The sequence below is a fragment of the Gambusia affinis genome, linkage group LG03 (genome assembly GCF_019740435.1).
Source record: "Gambusia affinis linkage group LG03, SWU_Gaff_1.0, whole genome shotgun sequence".
In the NCBI taxonomy this organism is placed as follows: Eukaryota; Metazoa; Chordata; class Actinopteri; order Cyprinodontiformes; family Poeciliidae; genus Gambusia; species Gambusia affinis.
Genome location: NC_057870.1, coordinates 7,038,164 through 7,061,051, shown reverse-complemented (window position 1 = coordinate 7,061,051; position 22,888 = coordinate 7,038,164). Strand labels below are relative to the sequence as shown.

At 38.4% G+C, this 22,888-nt stretch overlaps 1 protein-coding gene across 3 annotated transcripts in view; it reads right to left on the bottom strand.

The window, feature by feature from the left end:
* galnt9 (polypeptide N-acetylgalactosaminyltransferase 9) overlaps positions 1 to 22,888 on the bottom strand; it is a 116,903-nt gene that overhangs the window by 29,787 nt on the left and 64,228 nt on the right. For all 3 annotated transcript variants that reach the window (XM_044110754.1, XM_044110753.1, XM_044110752.1), the window contains 2 exons: positions 17,684 to 17,881; positions 9,584 to 9,701 (listed from right to left, as the gene is read on the bottom strand). In XM_044110754.1, the coding sequence (XP_043966689.1) occupies positions 9,584 to 9,701; positions 17,684 to 17,881 (316 nt within the window). The remainder of the gene's footprint in view (positions 1 to 9,583; positions 9,702 to 17,683; positions 17,882 to 22,888) is intronic.

The window sequence follows — 22,888 nt, the reverse complement described above, 5'->3', positions numbered from 1 at the left end:
CTTTTTACACCTTTTCTTCAGGTTCCCGTGAGTTTTTAGGTTACTTAAATCTGGTAGAATCTCTCTCTTAAAAGTAATTAGGATGCAAAGAATGCTGGCTGGGTCGAGACGAGGTTTAGCTTGATTAACTGTTGACAATTTCAGCTCTGGCAAATCATAATGCAGGTCATTTAAACGGAAAATAAAATTCTCATTAGGGTTGGGCAGTGCTGCACTATGAAAAAAGTTACCATCTCCTTAACTAAGATGTTTCAGATTATCCATCTTTAATGCCAGACAAAGATAACTGATGTAAATACAGAATCTTAAAGACTGTTTGGGTTATGAGACCAAGTTAGAAAGTAATCACTCCTTAACCTAAAAATTTGTTACTGCCACAAACATTGGCACCAACTGGGCAGAGATTTTTCTATTTAGGTAAAGTGACGGCACCTCAAACCGATTTATGTTGTAACCAAAGACAAGACATTGATGCTGTTCCAAAACTTTCTTTTTTATTTTTCTTTCACCATTTATATTCAGACTTGTTTGTGACATTTGGTTGCATGATCCAAGTGGACTCCAGCTTAGGGTGGTAAATTGATGGCCAAAAAGCTTCCTTCTGGATTGTCTGCTAGAGAGCAGGCCATTACACTAACAGCATGATTGACTGCCACTGCGATGCTCTTTTTCTGAAATGATATTAGTTTCATACCAGATGCAACTGAGGTTAGTGAGGTCTACAGTGCTTTAAAGCTTCTGGGTTTTTATTTTTCCTTCCTATGGTTGTGTCATCAAAAGGGGCAGTGCTTTTGGATGTCGACTTTTTTGAGCTTCACATTATGTTAGGATGTTAATTTCTCATCAAAAACATACCTGGAGTGTTGTTTTGATTTATACATGTTTTGAGAAATCCTTTATTCTCTGCTGGCAACCATTCAGCTGTGCAAAACACCGAGGTGGACATAGCCCCGCCTTCAACGATGAAGCTACTGAACTTGAAGCGTTAAATCAAGGAGCGATATTTAATATAGGCAACTGGAGGTAACATAGTTACTTGATTGTGCTATAAAATTACACTATGCTTGGAAAATACATAATACTCGGCCTTTTAATATTTTTTTTTCATTAACTCAGGTTATTTTTGTCTGATTTTCAAATTCATTAGATCTGAAACATTTCAAAGGATCAAAAAAGCAAAAACAAAATAAATTTGTGAGGATGTCATTCACAAAGATGAAAAAACAAACAAACAAAACACGCATTTCCTGTTCTGCAATCCCATCTTTGAATCAGAAGAGACAAATTTTTTTGCATGACTGCCTAACTGTTTAAAGCTTAGATCAATTTCTACTCTGCAGCAATTTCTGAGAATGATGTAATTTCAGAGGAAAACACAACACATTGCATCTCAAAACCAAAAAGACCCACGTATTTATTTTAAGTCGTCCCAATTAAAATATGGATACAGCCCAAAATTACGTCTAAATATTATTCGTGCCAAAACAGCTGTAATCAACTGGCAGGGAGGCAAGAGTTTTCACTACCGAAATTAGCTGGATGTAAAAACGTAATTTACAGTGGAACATTTTCCGTTTAATTTGTTTGACAAAGAACGCATGTAAAGTCAAGCCAAAACCAAACATAATAAAAATAATGAAGTGTCAGCTGCCATCACTTTTTAATAACTACTTGAGATGTATAGGGCTCCAAGTTAAGTGAAGTGTAATTATGTCCTGATCTCGTACAGCCGCTGCTCCCGCCAGACTTTAATTAGCTTCTTTTTTCTCCACTACGGGGAGATTATGACCAGGACCCTCTGGGCCCCGTCCAGGTGGGAATAAAGACAAGGCTTTAAAGGAAGGGGGAAAAAAAAAACCCCAATATATATAAATAAATAATTTTTTGGTTCATTAACTAGGAAAGTAGTCCAATGTGAGTTTATTATAAGCCATGAAGAGAAGCAGGCCGCCCGGTGAGATCACACTTCGTTTCCTGGACTGATTGATTGGGCTGCTGTGAAATGAGACAGACATTATGAAGTACTTTGGAAGGCTTCCTGCTGGCTAAGTGAGCTCCTGAGCAGATTGTTTTGGTAAACTCATCTAGACTTCACTTATTAGCCTTCTGGCATCAAAGTGGCAGCCTTCTTGTATAAAGTTGCAACACACGAAGGTTTCCAAAGGTATGAACGGCATTAAATCAGGTTTAGGGAGAACAACTGGGGCTTGATAAAGAAACAATCTTCTGCGGAGACCGGAGCTACACAGCTTCCCTACGGGTTCTTCCGACAATGTTCAGAATTGTATTGAATTTTAATTAACATTTTTAATCTTCGCTAGATAACACTTTTTTTTTTCTTCTTCTTGTTTTGAAGACTAATATTTGCTCATTTTTGAAATTGTATTCATCAAAGGGAGCAGGAAATTCACAAAATTATATCTAGAAAGGTAAAAACTACCACTGTACACACATAATAAAATAAATTGCTTCAGATAGTCTTATTTAGTTTCACATTAGTAAACTAATGTTTCTGTTTGTGTCAGCCTTGTGTAGAGTAGATGAATTGTGTGTCCTCTGGCTCACTGATCTCATGACTGAGAATAAATAATGAAAGAAAAAATAATCACTTTTAAAATGTTCAAGTAGCAGCACATTTTGGTTTACTTGAGATCAAAACTCTTCAGTTATGTGCTTTATGGAGCACGTTTGTTTTGCCTAAAATTTGCTCTATTATTAGATTTCCGCAGTGCTACTTTCTGTACCGTTTCATATGTTTAAAGCAACATTCATTTGCATTTTTAGATTGATTTATTTATGTCTTTAGGTAATTTACAAGATAACGGCTGATTATTTTAAATCAGCTGTTATCTAGCCTATTGTGTCATCGATAAGGATGACAAAAAGTATTGTACTGTTTTACATAAACAGTGTGTGTTTGCAACATCTCCATGTTTGCCATGCTGAGGGAGACTTTTGAATGTTATGAAATGCAAAGGTCTGCTGTAGTAAGCCTGAACTCTGTTTCTGGCACCAGTTTTGTTCCATAATAGTTTGTGACATTTGGCCACAAACATGTTTTGTGTCCCAGTGAACAGAGTTGAGGAGTTTTCCTTTGGTCTGTATAGATCACAGCATCAAATGAGGGAGAATCCTGGACAGCTCAAATGTAACATACATGTTTCCATGCCTGTGGAAACAACTCTCCTGTGCTGGGTTTTGATGCAGCACAAATATAGCTTTAAGTAAATAACACATCGGTAAATGATATTGAAGCAAACACAGTTTTAACTCCTGCTGAGTCAGGGTGCTGCAGATTTTATGGAAACGTTGATAACTTCTGAGGGATGAGTGTTGCAACACAGATACAACAGCAACAGAGATACAACAGCAACAGAGATGCAACAGCTGCTCTGAAATTTACACAATCTATTTTACACAATTAGATTTTACAAAAAGTAATCTTTTTATTTTACCATCATCTTTTTTTTTCCAGTCTGGAAGTAATAATATATGGAAGTAATAATATTGTGACGAGTCAGAGTCCTGACTTGAAACTGATAAGGAATCAGTTGATGGAGCTGAAGATTAGCTTGAAGGCAAGGAAGTCCTTCAACGACAACGACTCTGAGCTCTTCATCAGAGATTATTAAAAGATATATCTTTGGAAGAACTGGAACAGCATGACCAGTAATTGATTTCTGTAATTTATTGACTTTAAAGTCACAAAACATTTTCCCATTGAAGGGGATGCATGATTTTCAACAGGATGTGTGTAGAATTTATTTATTTATTTATTTTTTTACAAAAAATGGAAACAGAAACAAATATTTTTAAAAAATACTTTCCTTTTTTTTTTTTAGCATTGATAAGTTATTTTATTCCATAAACATAATTTTAAATCTAAATGTGAATGATATTGAAAACTTTAAATGATCTCATTCAATCAATACTCGGAGTGGCTCCAACAGAAGGCAGCTTGACCTATATTCTGATTAATTTGGACTTTGTTTGTTACTGCTAACAGACTACTTAAAACATTGCATTTTCACCTCCAAATGCTGAGTTAAATATTAATATGGGGGAAAAAATACACTATAAACCAATGGCAAAAGTAACCAAAAGTACTCTCCTGTGACACAGCAGCAGACTAAAATTCACACCAATCATCCCAGTGTACACACGTCATACAAAATGGTTGTGTAGCATAAGCATCAACCCTATTTCACTGATGTGACAGTACTGGATGTTCTACAAAATGCTCTCTTTTTTTCGATCCACGTAGAGTTTTGAGCTGCAGCAACTGATACAGAATTGTAAGAAACCATGACACAGCAGTATTACTGTGCAGAGGAAGATCAGATTGTATTCTGTTTGCCACGTCTCCCACTACTTTCCCTTTTCTATGCTATATGTACTTTGATAATGGAGTAAATAACACATTTCCCTTCATTTTCTTTTCTACCCTGTTGCAGGCATCCCTGGTGCGGTGCTTTCCTGTCGGCCCACTTCTTTTTCCTGTCCCTCACCTCCCAGATGGTCGAGGCAGATGGCTTACCATCCTGCTGGACGCATCTTACTGTCAAAACAGTGTTCTCCTATCAAGCGTCGCCCACTACCTAATGGCTGAACATAGGACGCAATTACTGGTGTCCAGAGCTGGACAACATTTTACCAACTGTCATTTTATAACTACCATTATGTTCACTCTGGCAAAAAAAACAAAAAAACAAACTTAGGCACAATTAGATTGCAAAACGTCATTGGACTTAAATAAAACATGCTTCACTTTTAATTCTTTTAAAGTGCACAAATTAAAAGATGTATTCACAACATATTCAGAAGTTAACAGCGCATTGCCAGCTTGTCTGCTTCTCTGAAGATTTTGCAATTCTCTGTAGAGCATTTATGTCACAAAAGAAAAACAAGTGATGTTAAAATTTGCAATGATTACACAACCTCATATTCTGTCTTTAGTTGATTTTTATGTGTAACATAATCTTTGCAGATCTGTGTGACCGTATTGTACATTTTGAAGTCAAAAAGCAAAATGCTCTTCTCCTGAGACGCTCGGTAAGTGCGGCTCTTAGCAGAGCAGGAGGGGCGTGAGATTCATCACAAAGTAAACTCATACGGACGCTTCTGGTAGAATTCATCATTTCTGCTCAAGATCATTTTTCTCCGTTTACACACAGAGCGGTAGAGGTGAGCACCAAGCTCAGACGAGCCATTTACAATTGTTTACAAGTGTATCCAACACGATGTTGCTTGTAGAGACAGAAAGAATGTTGTGTTTGGCTGCGTCAGGTGTTCATCAAGTAAAACGCTTTCAGTATCTATAACGTGTCCACATTGCTCTCAACCACAAACTTTACACACCATACTCTTTTTTTTTTCTCCAAAATAACTTGCAAAGAAAAACTTGTAATGAGAGTCATGCAGATGTACTACAACCTCTAATAATAATAGCACAATCAACTGCCTCTAGAAATCAAACGATTGACTTCAGGAAGTCATCACAACATGGCTCCTCTACTAACCATTTAACAACGTTTTCACTAGTGTTTCACTGAGAAGTAGCTCGTAATAATGAGTTCAACTGATGAACAGTTCCACCAGGTGTTTGCTAATTGCTCCTGGCTAGTCTGAAGGAGCTGAGCGACGGAGTCACAGGGGAGGGCTGCCCTGCGATTTAGAAGTTCAGTAGCTCCAAGGAGCAATGGCTTCTCGTTGCCACGGGAGATTAAAGGATTCCTCAAACATGCATGGAAGAATCAAGGCAACACTCCAGCTGTGGTTTTGATGAGGGAATGACGTTATAAGGTGATAAACAGTTCAAAAATGTTGATTTTTCATAATACTGCCCCTTTTGAAAAGGATTTGAACTTTCACATAGTCACCTACTAAAACACAGCTGTCAAGACTAGAAAGAAGCTTTTCACAGAACAACAACATACATTTTAGTTTGTGGTTGCAACATGAGCCAGACGGAAAAAGTTTAAGGCGTCTGAATACAAACTGCCACAAACTTTCTAATTATGGACAGTAGGAATGAAAACAGAAAAAGCTTCTCTGCATTGATTTAAATAATTTCCGCACATAATTTTCGAGCATCTTGCCAGTTTTCTTTGTTTCTGCAGATTAATTCCAGCTTCTGATCATTTACATGTCCTGGCCCCGTAAGTTATTTCACACCTCAGCACACCGGAAACTCGAATGAGATGTTTAATTAATTTTTTCTCCCATTAACTTTATTCTATCACATTCCACTCGAAAAGAGCGGCACCCTGGTAACCGTGTGCTGCATAATCACATTCTGCACGTCCTTGCTTCCCAACTTGCTTGGAATGAGGGAAGCAGTTCGCTGCTCCCTTAAAGCCTTTTTCATCCGCGCCGAGTCTGCGGCTCGCACGTAAACATGCAAGTAACCTTCCCCGAACGAACCCTGCCTTTTGCCAGCTCGCTGCAGTCATTGATACTCCGGTATTGTGGGCTGCTCCGGCTAATTGCTAAACATGTTCTTGTCAATCAAGCCTCTCCCCAAATGGCGACCCGCTCAGCTCATTTCAATGAGCAGCCCGAGAGGAGTAATTGTGGTCCACCCTCCAGTCGCCTGACTCCATTCCATTAGTGGCTGTATATTGTAAATGAATCCAGCTGGTTGTTCATTGTAGACCTTTTCAAGCTTAGGCATGAGCTCAATGGCATTTTCTTTTATTTTACAGACAGGTCAAACAGAAGAAGGAGTGAGGGAATTAATTGTGTTTGCAGACAGTGCGGGATGTTTTCTTCATTTCATGAACCACAATGCAGTGAGGAATTTGAGTCACAAAAGCAGCTTGTGTGGGAGAGAGCTGAACCCAGTGTAGCAAATGATAAGGTTTCTTGATCATATTCAGATGCTGAAATCATATCAGTCTCGCATCCATCGAAAGTCAATCTGAATTTGTTTCAATCAGCTAGCCCGTCGCATGATATAAGCAGAAACAAAATTCTATTTATTTATCAGAAAATATGTATGAGACTCACACTATGTTCGCACGTCATGTGTTATATTGAAACTAGTCACAAAGGATGCTTAATTGTATGTATTTTAATGATGAACTCTCTCAAATTCTACGAATATGACATAGCTCAAAAGGAAAGCTTTGAAAGAGACAAAAGGGATGTACTTTTGAGTTATCAAAGTAATCAAACACCCCTCAATAAGCCAGACTGGGCCTCTTTTCCTATTCCTAATTGCTCCCTCTTCTCGGGTCCACTCACAGGGCCACCATTTTGTTTTGTCACAAACCAATCCTGTACTAGCGTTTCTTTTGGTTCTAATCTGGCTGGTTGGTTTTGTCTCTTCTTACTGTCATTTTGACCACTTAATTCGCTTTACATTACAGCCAGATTCACCCAGTCACACTCACCAAAGCACACACATTTATACACCGATGCAGAGATCAGTAGGCAGCTTATGGTAAACTGCCTTGCCCAGAGGCACACCGATGTGCAACAAAAGGAAGCTGGATTCGAGCCAGCAACTTTCCAACTGCAAGAAAATTACTCTACCCACCTGCTCTGCTCTCTCTGTGGGTTAAGTACAAATGTTACCTGTATGGCCAAAGCTACTGACTAATTCAAGGCCTAAGACATGCAATCTACTTCTAAGAATAAAATAAAAGTTTTGCATCCCAGTACAGTGGGTTATAACCCACCATTCAATAACCATGGATCATTTCAAAGGCTTAATGAATTTTAAGCAAACAAACCAAGGGTAATTTGTTTTAAAGAGCGTTATTTGACATGTATTACCATACATCTAAACAAATTGATCACATCGGTGTATGTCAGACAGTCTCAAGACACCATCTGCAGTATAAAGTGGTGTTTTTCCTTAAAGGGTCTGCAAAAAATTTGGGTATCTGAAAGTCCAGTTTAAGGTTGTTGTGTTGTTTTTTTTTTTTTTGTTTGTTTTTTTAGCTCTTATAGGTGAATGGATCTCACCCACAAACCTCATCTGACACAGCAGTGTGGTTTCCTTAGGTGCACAAGCGGCTTCCTGGAATGACGGAACAGCGCCTAACCCCAGGGGAGGCTGAGACACAACAGAAACTGCTGAGTTATCACTCTATGATAACGACAGTACAACGATCAGCTAGAAACACGAGAGGCCAGATGACTGTATCATTACTGCAGCTGGCAGCAAAAACATGCTATTTATATAGAAGGAAAGCTACTCAGTGGGGTATAATGGGAGGCTTTGAAATGGTCATCAACAACCATAAATGTCTCTGGCTCCAATAAAGCACTGCAGCAATTTGCAACCCAAGATCCATCCTCCAGCCTCAGTTCAAGTGCTTCTTTTTCTTTTTTAACAGTAAAGCACCAAGCACCTCAGATGTGTCATTAAAGCCACATCGAGATTCTGAAATGGGTGAAATGTAAAATGAGGAGTTGGATCTTTCGAGCATTCCTCTCTCCAATAATCCCAAGGAGGACGTCCGGATTCAGAGCGGTTCCACTCGGCTGGAGAGAAACATTTTCCGAATTTAAAAGCTAACTGATTCTTCAGCATGCCACCCACTCACATGAAGCGTTAAATTCAACTCAAGGTAGCAGCGAAAAGAAGAGAGATTTGCAATTTCTTTTTCTATACCGGCTTTAGAGCCTTTTGGGTTGGCTGAAGATTTGCATTATGGGGATTTTCCCCCTTCTACTCCCAACTAAAGGAACTTAAATGTGTCATCATAGCTTTCTTTGCCACCCCTGGGGTTTTGTATGCTGAGCTTCAACCCTAAGGCAGAGAAACATTCAAATCTCCATTAAAAGTGCTTTTAAAAAGTCAGAAAATAAATTTCACAAACAGTCCCGGAAGAGCCGTTCAACTCTACACTGACACAAATTATTGGATTTCTAATTACAGCTTTTTTGTGGAGGCTGGGATTTGACACAAAATCATTAAAAGTATTTTTATTTTTTTTTCTCCAGAAAATCTCAGAAAACCATTTTTTTCCCCCCTTCTATCCACTGCCTTTTAATTAAGACAAATCAAAGTCTCACCAGAAATCAAGATGCATTATAAATCCCCTGCAGCTCCTTTGGAAAACTGCATTCATGGAACTGTTTTCGTGTTGTTACAATAACGTACTCCAGTCTGGTCTCCTCGGCTGGCCTGTTCAGTTAAGTTGGATGGACTGCCATGCATTGGTAGGTTTGCAATTGTGCCAAAGCCTTGCCATTTTCAGATGACTGACTGAACAGTTCTGTGTTTGGGTTAGGCTATAATCTATGTTTGGATTATAACCTAATCCTGCTGTTAACTTTTCCACATCTTTGCCGTCACAGAGCAGAAGTAGCTGGATGATATGAAAGTACACATGATTTTCTTTAGCAGTTTTAGAATACACAGTGTTGCCTTCAAATTCACACCACACGCTTCAAATTTGTGTTAAAACCATGTTTAAAACCATAGATAGCTCTCCGTACTTTATTTTGGAATCGTATGGAAACCCAATGAAATATTTTGAAGTTTTTGGTTGCACTATGACAAAATGTGAAAACGGCCAGTAGGATTTAATACTCTTGTAAGTCAGTGTGGTAGAAAGCAGCCCCTCACCCGCATGCCCAGCTCGATGTTCTCTCCTCCGTACACTTCCATGCCAGGATCCAGCAGACCGATCTCACCAAAGTATTCCCGGTCGACCACAAAGGAGCAGCCAATCATTGCCGGAGTCCTGAATAACCAGAGAAACACAGATTAAAAAAATAAACCCCACATATTTAAAGACACTTTTTAAACTCTTTCTTCCAAAATTCATGCTGAGGTTCTTCCACGGTAGCCAAACAATGTGCCTCTAATGTAGACTCAAGAAGAGAATCTACTTATGGTCTCCATCTGCTCTCAGAGGATGAGTTTTACTATCATTTCAAAACAAAGCATCTTTTAGACAGAAGTTATTTTCTAGGAGATGGAGACATGGGGCCGGAAGTCCGTTTCACAATTCTGTTCGGCTTTCACCTCAGCACAGACAGAAGCTTTAGCGATTAGGGAACATATCACTAAAACTGATAAATTAAAGTTTTACATCAGGCAGGTATAAAGAAAAATTCAGATGGAAATGGTCTCTCATTTATGTGGTCTTCTCAAGTAGTAATGCCGATCTATCTTGATAAATTTCATTTAAGTCAACATAGTTCTTTAAAGCTGCCTCAAGTTTTCAGTGCTAGGCTTCAGGTTTTTTTTCTTTTCTTTTTGATTGGATTCACCAAAGTCAATTTTCTCTGTAAATGTTGATCTTGTAAGAACTATAGTCAGATTTGTTTGAATTTGCTCGGTACAAGTCAGATACTTCACAGGAGCACAAGTTCTGCTTGTTCAAAGAAGTATTATATGTAACTTTTGTCAGTCTTCTGGACATGAAGGACATCAGTTAAACTGAAATGACTATTGACCCAACCCAGAAACTAGAGACCTCTTGATCCACGATGCATAAAATGTCCCAATATTATTCTATTCGCTTGGGAAATTAAGGGCAGATGCAAATGACATTCTAACTGGGATGAATGGTATCAATGATTACCTTTGTTGTAGTGTAGGAGCCATTTATCTTTTTCTGTGTTTATCGCCACTAGGGGGCATAATTCATTTTGTGTCTGAAAGGGCAGATGATCATTTAAGGTCAAGTGTGATTCTGTTCAGGTGCTGCTAACGGGATGGGGCAAACGGTTTTCTACTGTGCTTGGTTTGAATTTATGTGGTTCTAAATGGAAATGGCAAGAAAATAAGACATTGTACAGAAAATAACTGACTTTATGATTATAAGTCAAGTTGAAGATTGGGATAACAAATTCTGATTGAGCGCACGCAAAACCAACGCCTACCAGAAACAACAGCAACCACCAGCCTAAAAGACAGGATTTTAGCCGCTATAAGTAGCTTAGGATAACAATAGTTTCTACTGAAACGATAAATGCAGTCATAGGTATTTTCTCAGACGGGTTGCAGCGGATACAAAGAAATATGCATAAAAGCTCTTATAGTATCCTCTCTGCTTATAAAAACACAACAGGATAAATGCTGGGTGCATTGTGTGTTCAGGCTGCAGACTGTCATTCATTCCAGACAGATATTATTTAATACAGACGGTATTACATATTACATATTTTTCTCTGTTACATATGCATTAGGGTACCAGTCTCATTAAGGGGGAAAACAACAAACGCATGACTCTGATTAAGTTGAGACCAAATTTTTCACGCCATCAGTAGATCAGGATGTAAAATGATTTATTCAACCAAGATGTTTGTATAGTAAGAATGAGACTGGCATCTCTGGAAAGAAAACTCTGGAAAAGGAAAGAAAAATTTTGTTTGGTTACAATAAATTAAAAATGGCATGTCAAAAATGTACAAAATTCCCAATAATCAGTAGAAAGTTCGACTGACATGACTGGCGTTTTGCACGTTTCCACTGATGTTTTCTGCATTAATGTTTGCTAATGTGCTCAAAGTATTTGCGGTTGGAAGGTCTCCTTGCAATCGCCCTAATCTTTAGCTCACGTCAGAGTTCACTCAGCCAAGCATGAACTCTGGGTGGGTTGCTCAAAAAACAGCAACCCAGCCAGTCAGATGAAACATGTTGGTAAAATTAAAAGCTTAATTTAAGCCTAAGTCTGCCTGAGGCATGAATAATTTGCAGTATGAATAATTTGGCATATGATGACTAATATGGAGCTCAACTGTGCATGGAACTGATTTTAAGAAAGTAACAATTTATGGATATAGAAGCTTCAAAGGCATATATCACAAAGTACTGCAGAGAATAGTACTCAAAATATTAGCCAATCAAACGAAATGGTGAAAAGATGAGATTTTAGTTGGTACTTATAAACCTCAAGGTCCAAAAAACATCAAATTAAATAGCAGAAATTTCTGCAAAAGTCCTGGAGCAACTGCTGACAAGGTGCTGTCAACTTTTAGCCTCGTACATTCTATTCTATTTCTGAAATAAATCTACTGTGTGTGGAAATTGATTGCCTGTACTTTAAATCTTCCAAAAACAAAACAAAAACGGTTCTGAATCCAAACTCTTTATGTTTTACAAGCAAATTCCTCTTTTAATGCAATGCAAATCTGCATTGGCTAAATCAGCAACACCTTTAACTCACATCATTATTTTTAGATCCCAAGCAATTCAGTAAATAATGTTTACTGTAACATTTATGAATTTTTGATTTGCAACTTTTCTTTTCATAAACAGAACAACTGAAATGTTTTAATGCAGATTAACTAAGACTCAAAAGCTCAAGTTAGAGAAACAAATCTCCTTATTGATCTAATGCAATAATCTGTCATTTAGAATATTGTTTTTTTCTTTTGTTTTTTTTTTTTGGTGGATTTGAGCTGGAATAAAACTAAATAAACTTGTCTTGGTCAAAAGTCCTTGGTTCAGGCGGAAATCTGGGAGGTTTATTTATGATGACATTTGTCACCGGCTGTGCTGAGCAACACTGGCCTTTAAACACAGGTCAAGTGTTTGCCTGACAAATCCATTTTGGGGAACATTTTTACTGCTGTCAGAATGAAAAAGTAAAGGGGTGGGACAAGTCATAAAAGAATTCAACCAAAGCAAAAAAAAAAAGTGAAGGAAAAAAACTTTACCCACCTTTCGCCCTTTTTTTTATTAATTTTTTTTTAATACAATTTAAATAAAAACCGCTTCAGCTCAGACAGAATTAAAGAATATGGCTTTTACTGCAAAAAATAAAAAAATAAATCAAAAATCCAAATGAGATGTTTTTACTACTTAAGACATTTTCTACATCACAGAGCTTTAAAGGATGGCAGGGTAAGAGACAGTTTTATTTCCCTCTCAGCTCCACGTTTTTGTGCTTCCCTCCTCTTCCCATTCAGAGGGTTTCAGTCAGAGCCTTTATACTGGGAGCATTAATACTGTGCAGAGAACAGATACGATCTCAATTCATGTATCTACCATAATTCCTGAACTGAGTTGACCATGCATGTTATTACATAGATGAAGACACTCACAAGTGAACATTTCAGCCTTAGCCAGAGGGACGTGGCGATACTTTTAAGAGCTTCTCGGGGCTGCATTGTGATTTATTGACTCCGTACTAAGAGTGCACCGGTTCGTACGCCGCGAGAGCCAAAGTGAAAGAGGCTTTTAAGCTCAGACTTCAGATAAAACACAGTGTGAGCTATCTCTTTGGGTTTTATTTTGAACAGCATGGATAAAAAAAGACAACAACAAAAAGAAGAAAAATACTCAGAAAGTTGAGTTATAGCAAAAGCTCCTTTACCAAACTATTGCAGATATGGTTTAAATGGCTTTAAATCGTGGTATTTATGGTAAATGACTCGTGTCAAATTAATCTTCCGCGCTCAAATCAGAACACTTCAAAGAAACTGCGGCGCAAAAGTAACGAGAGCGGCGCTTTACTTCTCCCCCACTTCCATGCGATTATATAACTTGATGTAAAGAAACTTTTTTTTTTTTTTTTGTCAAAAGCTAACACTGCGTATGGTTGTTTGTGCCTGCTGACTTACATACGCGTACTTGTGGTTCCTGACATAACGAAAATAAAGTCTTGCTTACATTTTCAGCGAGCGACCGGGAGGAGGCTTTGCGCAGACAAAACGAAAGACGCTCAGCCTTATTCGTCTCGTCCTCTCTCATCCTTTCGACAGGCCACCTGCCTCGCCGCTCCACACCCCACAAACTTTGTGTGAAATCGTGAGGGCAGAGTTTTCCCTGGCAGCGTCAGCGCCGTCTCCGCGTGCGTAAGGACAGATTAATCCCCGGCCTCGTCGCAATGGCTTTGACTCTTCTCCAAACACACGACGCCGCGGAGACGTCCTCAGAGCGCGGAGACGTCCTCAGAGCGCGGAGACGTCCTCAGAGCGCGGAGACGTCCTCAGAGCGGCGGAGCTGTCAGCACCGAAGGCGCGATGTATATATATATATATATCGGACATTTTAAGTAGTGCAAAGTAGTTCCTATCGAAGTTCCATGCTGTTCTCATTCTGTTTCATGTGCGAGGTGATCAAAAGCGCAATATTTAGGCAATTCCCCCTTACTAGAGCCAATTAACTGAAGCCAATTATGTGAATAATTAGAGCCATCTGTTCCTCCTACAAAAAAAAAAAAGAAAAGAAAAGAAAAACAGAGGCTAAACTCCATACATCTGAAGTGGCTTCAAAAATCACCTCTTAATTTGCTCGTTCTGAGCTGAGATGTTATGGCAGGAATCTGAAAGCAGAGATCAGTTAGCAAAAAGGAAAAGAAATAAGGAGTTACTCTGACAAAACAAAAAAGGTTAGTAGCTATGTAATGCATGAGGATAGAAACTTGAATGAAAATCTTAATAAGTGAGTCCTTGTGCAAAGAAAGTGACTCTTGCTGGTGTTGAGGTATTTTACTGATTCACCCTCACATGGTTTGGTTATTTTTGGAGTGCAGATGGTGAGTCTGCAGGGGTCTCCCACCCCATGTCCTAATACTTGCTCATACTGCTTGCAGTATAGCAGCAACATGAATCATATAAAACTGAGATGCATCATTCATAATTTTGGATTCTGAACTCTTTGATCTGCTGATACCACTTCTTTTTTTTCTTTTTTCTTTTCACAAGGCCAGTGTGCCGGCCGCTGCAATGATGTCCATTTATTGCAATAGGTTGGAAAATGGCAAACTGTGAATGTAATATAAGCTAAAACACTATTTGTGATATTGTCATTGTTATTCATTTATTTATTTTTGCATATTTTTCAGCAACATGGGAATATTGCAGCTCCTCTCAATAACTTCCCTTTCGTCGTCCGTGACTGGAACTTATTATAATTTTTTTTTTTTCTTTACGATGAATTCAAAATAATCCACAAATGTGCTAAATTTAGAAACTGGAACAAAAAAACCCATTCATTTATCAGCAGATGTGCTGAATTGTTCAATCGTTTAATAATTCACTGTCAAAACAGAGCAGCCTTAACAAGATCAAGACCATGGATGATGTCACAAGGTGTGTGGAAAGCAGTTAGCGTTAGCATTAAAATTTGACTTTTGTATTATTTCAGAAACAAATTTAAAATGTCATTAACGTCTTATGTTATTGATTAGAGTGGTTAAAAAAGACAAGCTACAAACATTTCCAAATCCAGCATTTTCCGTCAGAGATCAAAAATTTCCACTCAAAAGGATCAAACAAAGCAACACTGTTGTTCTTGTCTTCCACCTTCTTGTGATCTGCTCAAGTCCAGCACTTCAGTAGCAAACATATTGCTTTCCGAATGATGTCGGTTCAAGAAACTTCTTACAGGTTTTATGATTCCTCCTTTTTCTTTTTTTATTAGCAACTTAGTTGTACAGAAAATGAGTGATAATTTTTCCTGCAGTATCAACTTCCACACCTAAGGGTGTTGTAACTAAACAATGAAGCAAAGCAGCTTTCAACTTGTCCATATGCATCATGCTCAAGTAAGTGGGATACTGAAAAGTTCTGTGCATCTTTTCAAAAATGATTTTGGACTCTCTCATTTTGGCCGTACAAGAATGCTACACATAAACACACTTTTCTTTTCCACTTGGAAAACTATCATTCTACTCAAGTTGAGTGTTTCCTATTTGCCCCCTCTAGAAAATACACTCAGTTGCCATCTCTGCAATATTTCTGTTCTGTCGTCTCCGCTTCAACGTGCCATCAATAATCACAGCAGTTGCAGATGAAAGCCTTTGTCCGTCTCTGTCATGTCTCCGAAATGGCTTCAATCTCCTCTCCTCTCAGAAAGTGACGGCTTTGCACATTCTGGCATCCTTTTGCAATTTTTTTCTTTTTCTGGTTATCATTATCAATCCCTCTAAACCAAAAAAAATGAAAAGAAGAAAAAACAGAAAAAGAAGCCTGCTAGAGTGACCTCTGAGGATGACAGCGCTTCTGTCACTGATGGACACAGACCCTGAGAAAACAAGCGGCATAGCGATTTCCAATAGAAATCCACACAGCCGACACACTTCAGCCGGCCCCCGAGGCGATCCGTCTGCTGGTAGCCGACTGTCGACAGGGAAACCGACCCGACTCTGTGGCGTCTGAAACTCCTCTTATGCCAAGCGGGCGACACTCAGCGATGTCGTGTTTTTACGAAGCTTTGAAGAGACGAGCGACACTTGGCTCCACGCAGCAAACTGTCATCAGTTTCTGAGAAGAGGAAGCGTGCGTGGACAAACTGTGGTCAGCCAATAAAAGTAGCTTAAATGTTTTCTTCTCGTTTTTCTTGTTCAAAATTAAAAGGGCAATGTTATGTTTATTTGCAATAATGAAATAATCTCAGAGGATAATCATTGGAATGTATGTTATTGTAATTTAGATGCTATTACTGGAAACCCTACTTGATATTCCAGTGAAAGATCCAACAGCACAAAACCTTTGACCTCCTCAGTCCTTTTTTATTTATTTATTTATTTATTTATTTATTTATTATTATTATTATTTTTTTTTACAGTTGTGGCTTCTGCAAATTAGACTTCTTTGTGCATTGTCCATTTATGCTATATTAATAACTTGCTCTCTCAAAAAAATGGGGTGTTTTTGCTTTTGCCATAAACTCAAATGCTTCAGATCATACAAATTGGATTTTCTAATGAAGATAATCTGAGTAAATGCATGAATTATGACTTTTAATAGAGCAGGGAAAAGCTATCCAAGCAAACCTCGCTCTATGCGAAAAAGAGAAATTGCTTCCTGAACCTAATAACTGGTAATTGGACATTCTTGCCCACAATGCGTAGAGCTATTGTTCTGGGTTTGTGGCCTTTTCCAGACTGACAGAAACCAGTGACTGTTTCTGAATTTCTTATGTTATACTGCCAGACAGCCCAGGTTATCTTTGCCATTTATTACATTTTGTTTGACAATGAAACAAAATGTAGCGGGGAGGTTAATTTTTTTACAGTACCACATACTTGTTCATTTTTTTTTTTTTTTTTTTAACAAAAATGAACATCATTTATTCTGTATTCTGCAAATGACTAAACAACATAACCACATTCAGATACTGTAAGTGGCTCATCATCTCATATTACTGCTTCCTCATATTATACTGTCAGGTGATAGTTTTAACAAATATGTAAACAATACATTTTTTATATATATATAAAAGTTACATACTGCAAGTTCAAGTTTCTTGACAGTCCTTAGAGTATCTCAACTAAACATCACTTTACAAAAGAACTGTTTGATGTAACTTTTTTCTTTTACAGTTTTGAATCCATAACTTTTTAAAACCTTATAGTACCTTGATGGTGATAACTAGTCACTGCAGTCCTTCTTCTCACACAGTGAAGTTTCTACTTTCTCTACTGTACTTCTTATGGACCAAATCTTCTGGATTTGCATCAAAATATTCTATGCTTCCCTGTTGTCCGGCTGGGGGTCAAAGGTCAAGTGTTGGTGGGGGAACTCACAATTACTCTAATGACACCTCATCAAAAATGGCCTCCTGATCCTGCATCAAAATGAAAACGTTTGTCATATTAATTAGACAGCTTACTACGAGACGGCTTTATTTGTGTGCAGCACACTGAACCACGGATCCCCACACTTTGATGGATCTATACATGAATAAGTCATATCCCAAAGCGATCCATATTTCATCAAACATCCTCATCTACAATGGAGGCCGTTCTCCAGCTCATGCCCTCACCTGATGGGGGCCGTCTCATCGCCCTTGTCCAGCCACTCTTGCGGCGGGATGATGTACATGCACCATAAACCCCAGTTGTAGCCGTGGGCGGCGTTGGCATACTGCTGCACCTCGAAGGTGTTGTACTTGATGTTGTCGATGGCGGGGAGAATAATACGCGTGTGATCCTCCTTCATCCGGGTCAGAATGGGTTCAGCCCTGTGGAAAGGAAGGAGATGACACCATGTTAAGAGCTGACCTGTTTTTAATAACTCGTGCAGAAGCTTCAAAGCACTTTGCTGCTCGGGAAGTTACAGTGTGGTGCTTACTTTACTTCTGCTGTGTAGAGGTTTGGGCTGTTGCTATGACTACAGACCTTGTAGATAGTCGAGACTGACATGTTGGGTAATGTCAGGGAAGGTTTTAGATGTTTTAAAACAAAGACGAGTAATGAGTACATCTAGATGACTGAATATATTTGTATTAGTCAAGGTTTAGTCACACCGCCTACCACTGTTATAGCAACGCCTGGTTATGTTGGGTACAAAATCCTAAAAAAAACCTTTGAGGACCTTCATAACCTTGATACGGCTCAAAATGAAAATGAGTTTGACACGCCTATGAGAAGGAACTCATGTAGTCGTCGATGTTCCAGTGTTTCTGAAGATGCCTCTGACTGAAGATACTATGGTGTAAGACAGTTTGATGAAGATGATGCTCAGTGTTTCCTGCAATGTTCTTCGTTTTGTGAAGAACATGTTTCTGCATGATGATATCCAGAGGATCACTCTCCAGGACAAGACCTACAGAATCAAATGCCCTCTCTTGAAATCCAAAAAGTATTTAAGATCACCTCCTTTGTTTTGCTCACATTCAAGACAAGATACGTCCACCGGCTCTCTGTCCTCAGCTTTTTGTCCCTCTCTTCTACACAGGATGATTGCAGAGTCATCAGAGTATTTCTACGGAAATACTGCAGGAAGTCTGAGGTGTAACTAGTGAAAATGAGCTCTGAGAATCTAATCCCCTGTGGTGCTCCTGTGTTTGCTGGCCACCTGGTGAGAATCGCGACCCTTCAGTCTCACAAACAGTGATTTCTTTGTGAGACTGCGGGATGTTGAGTCCAACCTAGCTTTTTTCCCCATTGAACAAATGGGAAGGCTGGCTTTTTGTAACATTTTCAGTGAGAGATGCGACTGTGAGGCAGTTACTTTTCAGGGTTTTTTCTTTTATTACACATCTTTGCCAGGGGTGCTAATAAATGTGAAGAGCACTTCAGACATCACTGATGAACTTTTGACTATTTCTGTTTTTAATATCCTTATCTGATCCCAGGTATCAGCTCGTTGTAATGCCAAGCACCACCCTAAATCTTCACACACGAGTTGTGTAGCCTGATTAATAAATGGAAGAACATTGAAGTTTTGTACAGCCAGAAATATTATTAATTCACTGAAGAAAAATTCTTAACATGGTAAGATTAATACTAATTAGTGTTGGGACAAAATATCTGTTGAGAAAAAGAGATAACAACAGAGTGAGAGGTAATACGGATGAAACAGTTTGTTATTTTACTCCTCCTCAAATCTTGAAAGTTTTGAATTAAAGGAATAAGAGTGAATTTAATCATTTAATCAAGTAATAAATTGCAATCCTGTACAATCCAATGTCCGTTTCATAAATAATTCGGATCAGTATAAGAGATATTGGTAATTTCCGCAGCTTTACAGCAGCAGGGTAAGTAGGAATATAGAAGCAAGAATATTTTCAACACTTCCAAAATGGTTTCTATTAACTACTTAAGAGTCATACAAATATTTTCTTTGTAAAAACAAAAAAAACCCTAAGAAAACATATTGTATCGACTAACTAATAAAAACAAATGGATTATTTGTCAAACATTCCTTTTAGATTTACATTTTTGTGAGTTTTTCCTAAAATGACAAAAAAAGAATAAAAATTGGATCACAAAAAACCCCTCAGGATATGTGTTTGTGATTGGACAATAACTTGATTTACTGAAATCTGAATAAATTTACCAAGTCAAAGTAAATGTGCCCAGAGTTTAAATGTTAATGGACCCTCAGCACTGCTGGCTCTCTCAGAAAAGTTTGCATAGATGGCTATTAAGAAACAGTATTTCCTCTGTGGAAATTCTACTCCTTTCCCCGAAAGGTTCATTGTACCAGCTCAGCTCACTAAAGCCAGACCTTGAAATACAGTGACAGATGGACGGACCTTTCAGCCATCTGCTAAGTTCCTACGTTTCAAACCGTTTCCAGCTACACACCCAATCGAACCGTTCTGCAACCAGTCAACTTCCTTATAACATTCTATTGTAAAATCTAACACCTGTAAACCTCTCCCTGCATCTCTGAAGTTCATTTTTTAAAGAAGTGAAAACTATTTTGAAAGCTGACAGAGCAAAACACACCAATTTGTACATTTGCTCTCTCACTTCGATCTGCTGAAGAAAGTACCGTATGCTCTTTTTCATTTTCAAAAAGCTCATCTTCTTTTGAGTTTCTCTTTATTTGGTACATCATTAGCAGTAGCAGCAGTAGGTTTGTTAACTGACCCTTCAGAGGCAATGCTGCAGCACTGTCAGAAATGTGGTGCTTTTGAGAATTAATTATCTACATTTGATGTCTGCGTCTCTTGGTTTCTCGTCAGCACCACAAGCTGTGCAGTAACCTCCTTTGGCTATTTAAGACTACTTCTTAGGCCAAGAATTCATTAAGCTACACAAGTGCTTCTTGCACAAACTAAATTTGTTAAAGCTAATGCTGAAAAACGATCTGGAAACAAACTCCTCTTGCATGGAATATAAACACACAATCAAAAGAAATGCACCCAGTCTGACTTTGTTTAATTTTTTTCAATATTTTTCTTCATCCTTATATTATTAAGTGATAACACTTAACGTCTAAGAAAGTTTTATACACCCAACAACTTTGGTGCCACTTTTCCCTCCTTCAACTCCTGCAAACAAGGCTGTTTTCCTTCAGAGTCAAAGAGATGTTTGGTTTGTAAGAGTTTTTTCAGACTGCTTTGTCAACTGCTTCGCCTACCCTGCCCGGTTGGAGAAAGTTAGCTTTGATAAAACGGTCAGTTAGCTGTGCTTTTATTGTTTCCTCCTTTTTCCTTTAAGTGACCTGTCTGTCAAGGTTTTCATTTGTGCTCAGCTTTCTCGAGCATTCCTGTGCATTGTGGTGTTCAAAAGAACACCGCAATGCACCATACTCTTATCTGTCCCTACTCATAAGAAAAAATATGGTTCTCCTTATGCGTAAGGAAAATCTGATGAGTAAGATCATTTGTTGGAAATACAAATGCACAAATGAAAATACATTATTCCCTTAGATACATAAAGTTTTCAGTGAATTAGTACAGAGCTATGAAGATGTTGCCAGCTCATGTAGTACAGAGAGAGCAAAGTGTACAAAATTTCTAACCAGCAAGCAACTGCCTAACGCCTCTCTCGTGCTCTGCATCTTGTGTTAATGCCAATGAAACATTGGATAGCATTATATTAATACTTCACACTGAAACAGACACAATTTGACCACGCAATGAATCAGGTTGCCACAGATTTTTTTTAAGACATCTTGAAAACATCTGCTGCATTTTTTTTAACACTATTAATAAATATGCAGCAATAGCAACATACTCAGGCCTGATGGAGTAGAACACTGTGAACTTCCCACCCTTGACATCAGTGCATTCAATATGCAGCACCAGAGAACATCAAAAGCAGAAACACTTCAACAACGTGAAAGGACTTAATGTTCCACCAAATGCCATTTATATCTTCTCATTAAGAGCTACATAACATGTTTTATCAGCACAGCAGACCCCTGCCTATTCACAGTTCAGTATTGGAGGATTCACCTACTTGTGGATTTTGGTGGAACATTTGCCTATTTGCAGATTGTTTTGTTGAGCATGCCTAACATATTTGCAAGAACATGCAGGTTGGTAGCTGAAAGGCAAAATGCTAGTTGACACATCATTGGCTGGCATTTGCAAGAGCGACATTTATTCTCCTTAGCATTGATTGGCTGTACCTCCAAGAGCGAAAACATCAAAGCCACTAAATCTGCTACTGCAGTTGGCTAAAACAATTTCTACTATGTATATTAATGCATAATGAGATGGATTTGGTGTTTGAACTATTAGTCATAAGCATTCTTAGAGCGGGTCTCAAGTATTCACAGATTTCTGCTATTCATGGGTGGCTGTGGTGCTAAATCCCTGCGAATCCGGTCCACTGCATACAGGAATCAGTGTGACAGCAGCTTAAAGTTGGACATTACACCTACACCACTGCCATGTATGAACAGGGTTATTAAGTATGGTAAGCAGTGGACCAAAACTACAGTGAGGCAAGCGAAAAGGACATTCATCTAATTATTACTAATTTATTGCTAATTTATTCTTTTTATCTCTAATGTAACGTGTTACCACACCAGAAGGAACGGGGTGCCACTGGTCCTAAGCATGATGTTTTCCTAGAGCTGTTTGTTCATGATCTGGTCTGTAGTGGCAGAATGAGATTCAACGATGAATCTTTTGATGGGAGCAATGAAGCCTCTAAACACTTCATCTGCAACCAGCCTCCCAATCAAGCTAAATGAGGCTCATCAGCAAAAACCTGGTGGCCGGCTCTTCACCCAGTTGTTTGGGGTTTTTTTGCCGATGGAATCTGCTCACTGTGGTGTAATAAAGCTTTAACGTGATGTGAATTGGGCAGCAGTCTAATTCTGAACCATTTCTTTGTTTTAACACTGAAAGACTTACAAGGGACTTGTAAAGTCATAAATCTACTGCTGCTTCCTTTCTTACCGGTTCTATTAACCGGCTTTAACAATAGAACATTTTTCTGCAACAATAACACATTGTACTTGCAGTTCAGTCAGTGTCAGACTGCAAATACCTCAGTTAATTACCATACACTAAAACATATATATATATATATATATATATGTATATATATATATATATATATATATATATATATATATATATATATATATATATACATATACTTAATGAGAGCAAGGATTCAATTTACTGCTAAATATATTCTTCTTCGTAAATTCTTTGCATTGTAAAGTATTGTATAATGTACACCCATCAACTTGTGAGCAGCTAACGGGCTTCCTGTACTGGGATGCACGTCAGAAGCGCCACAGTGCATCTTGTAAATCAACACACACCGTTTGG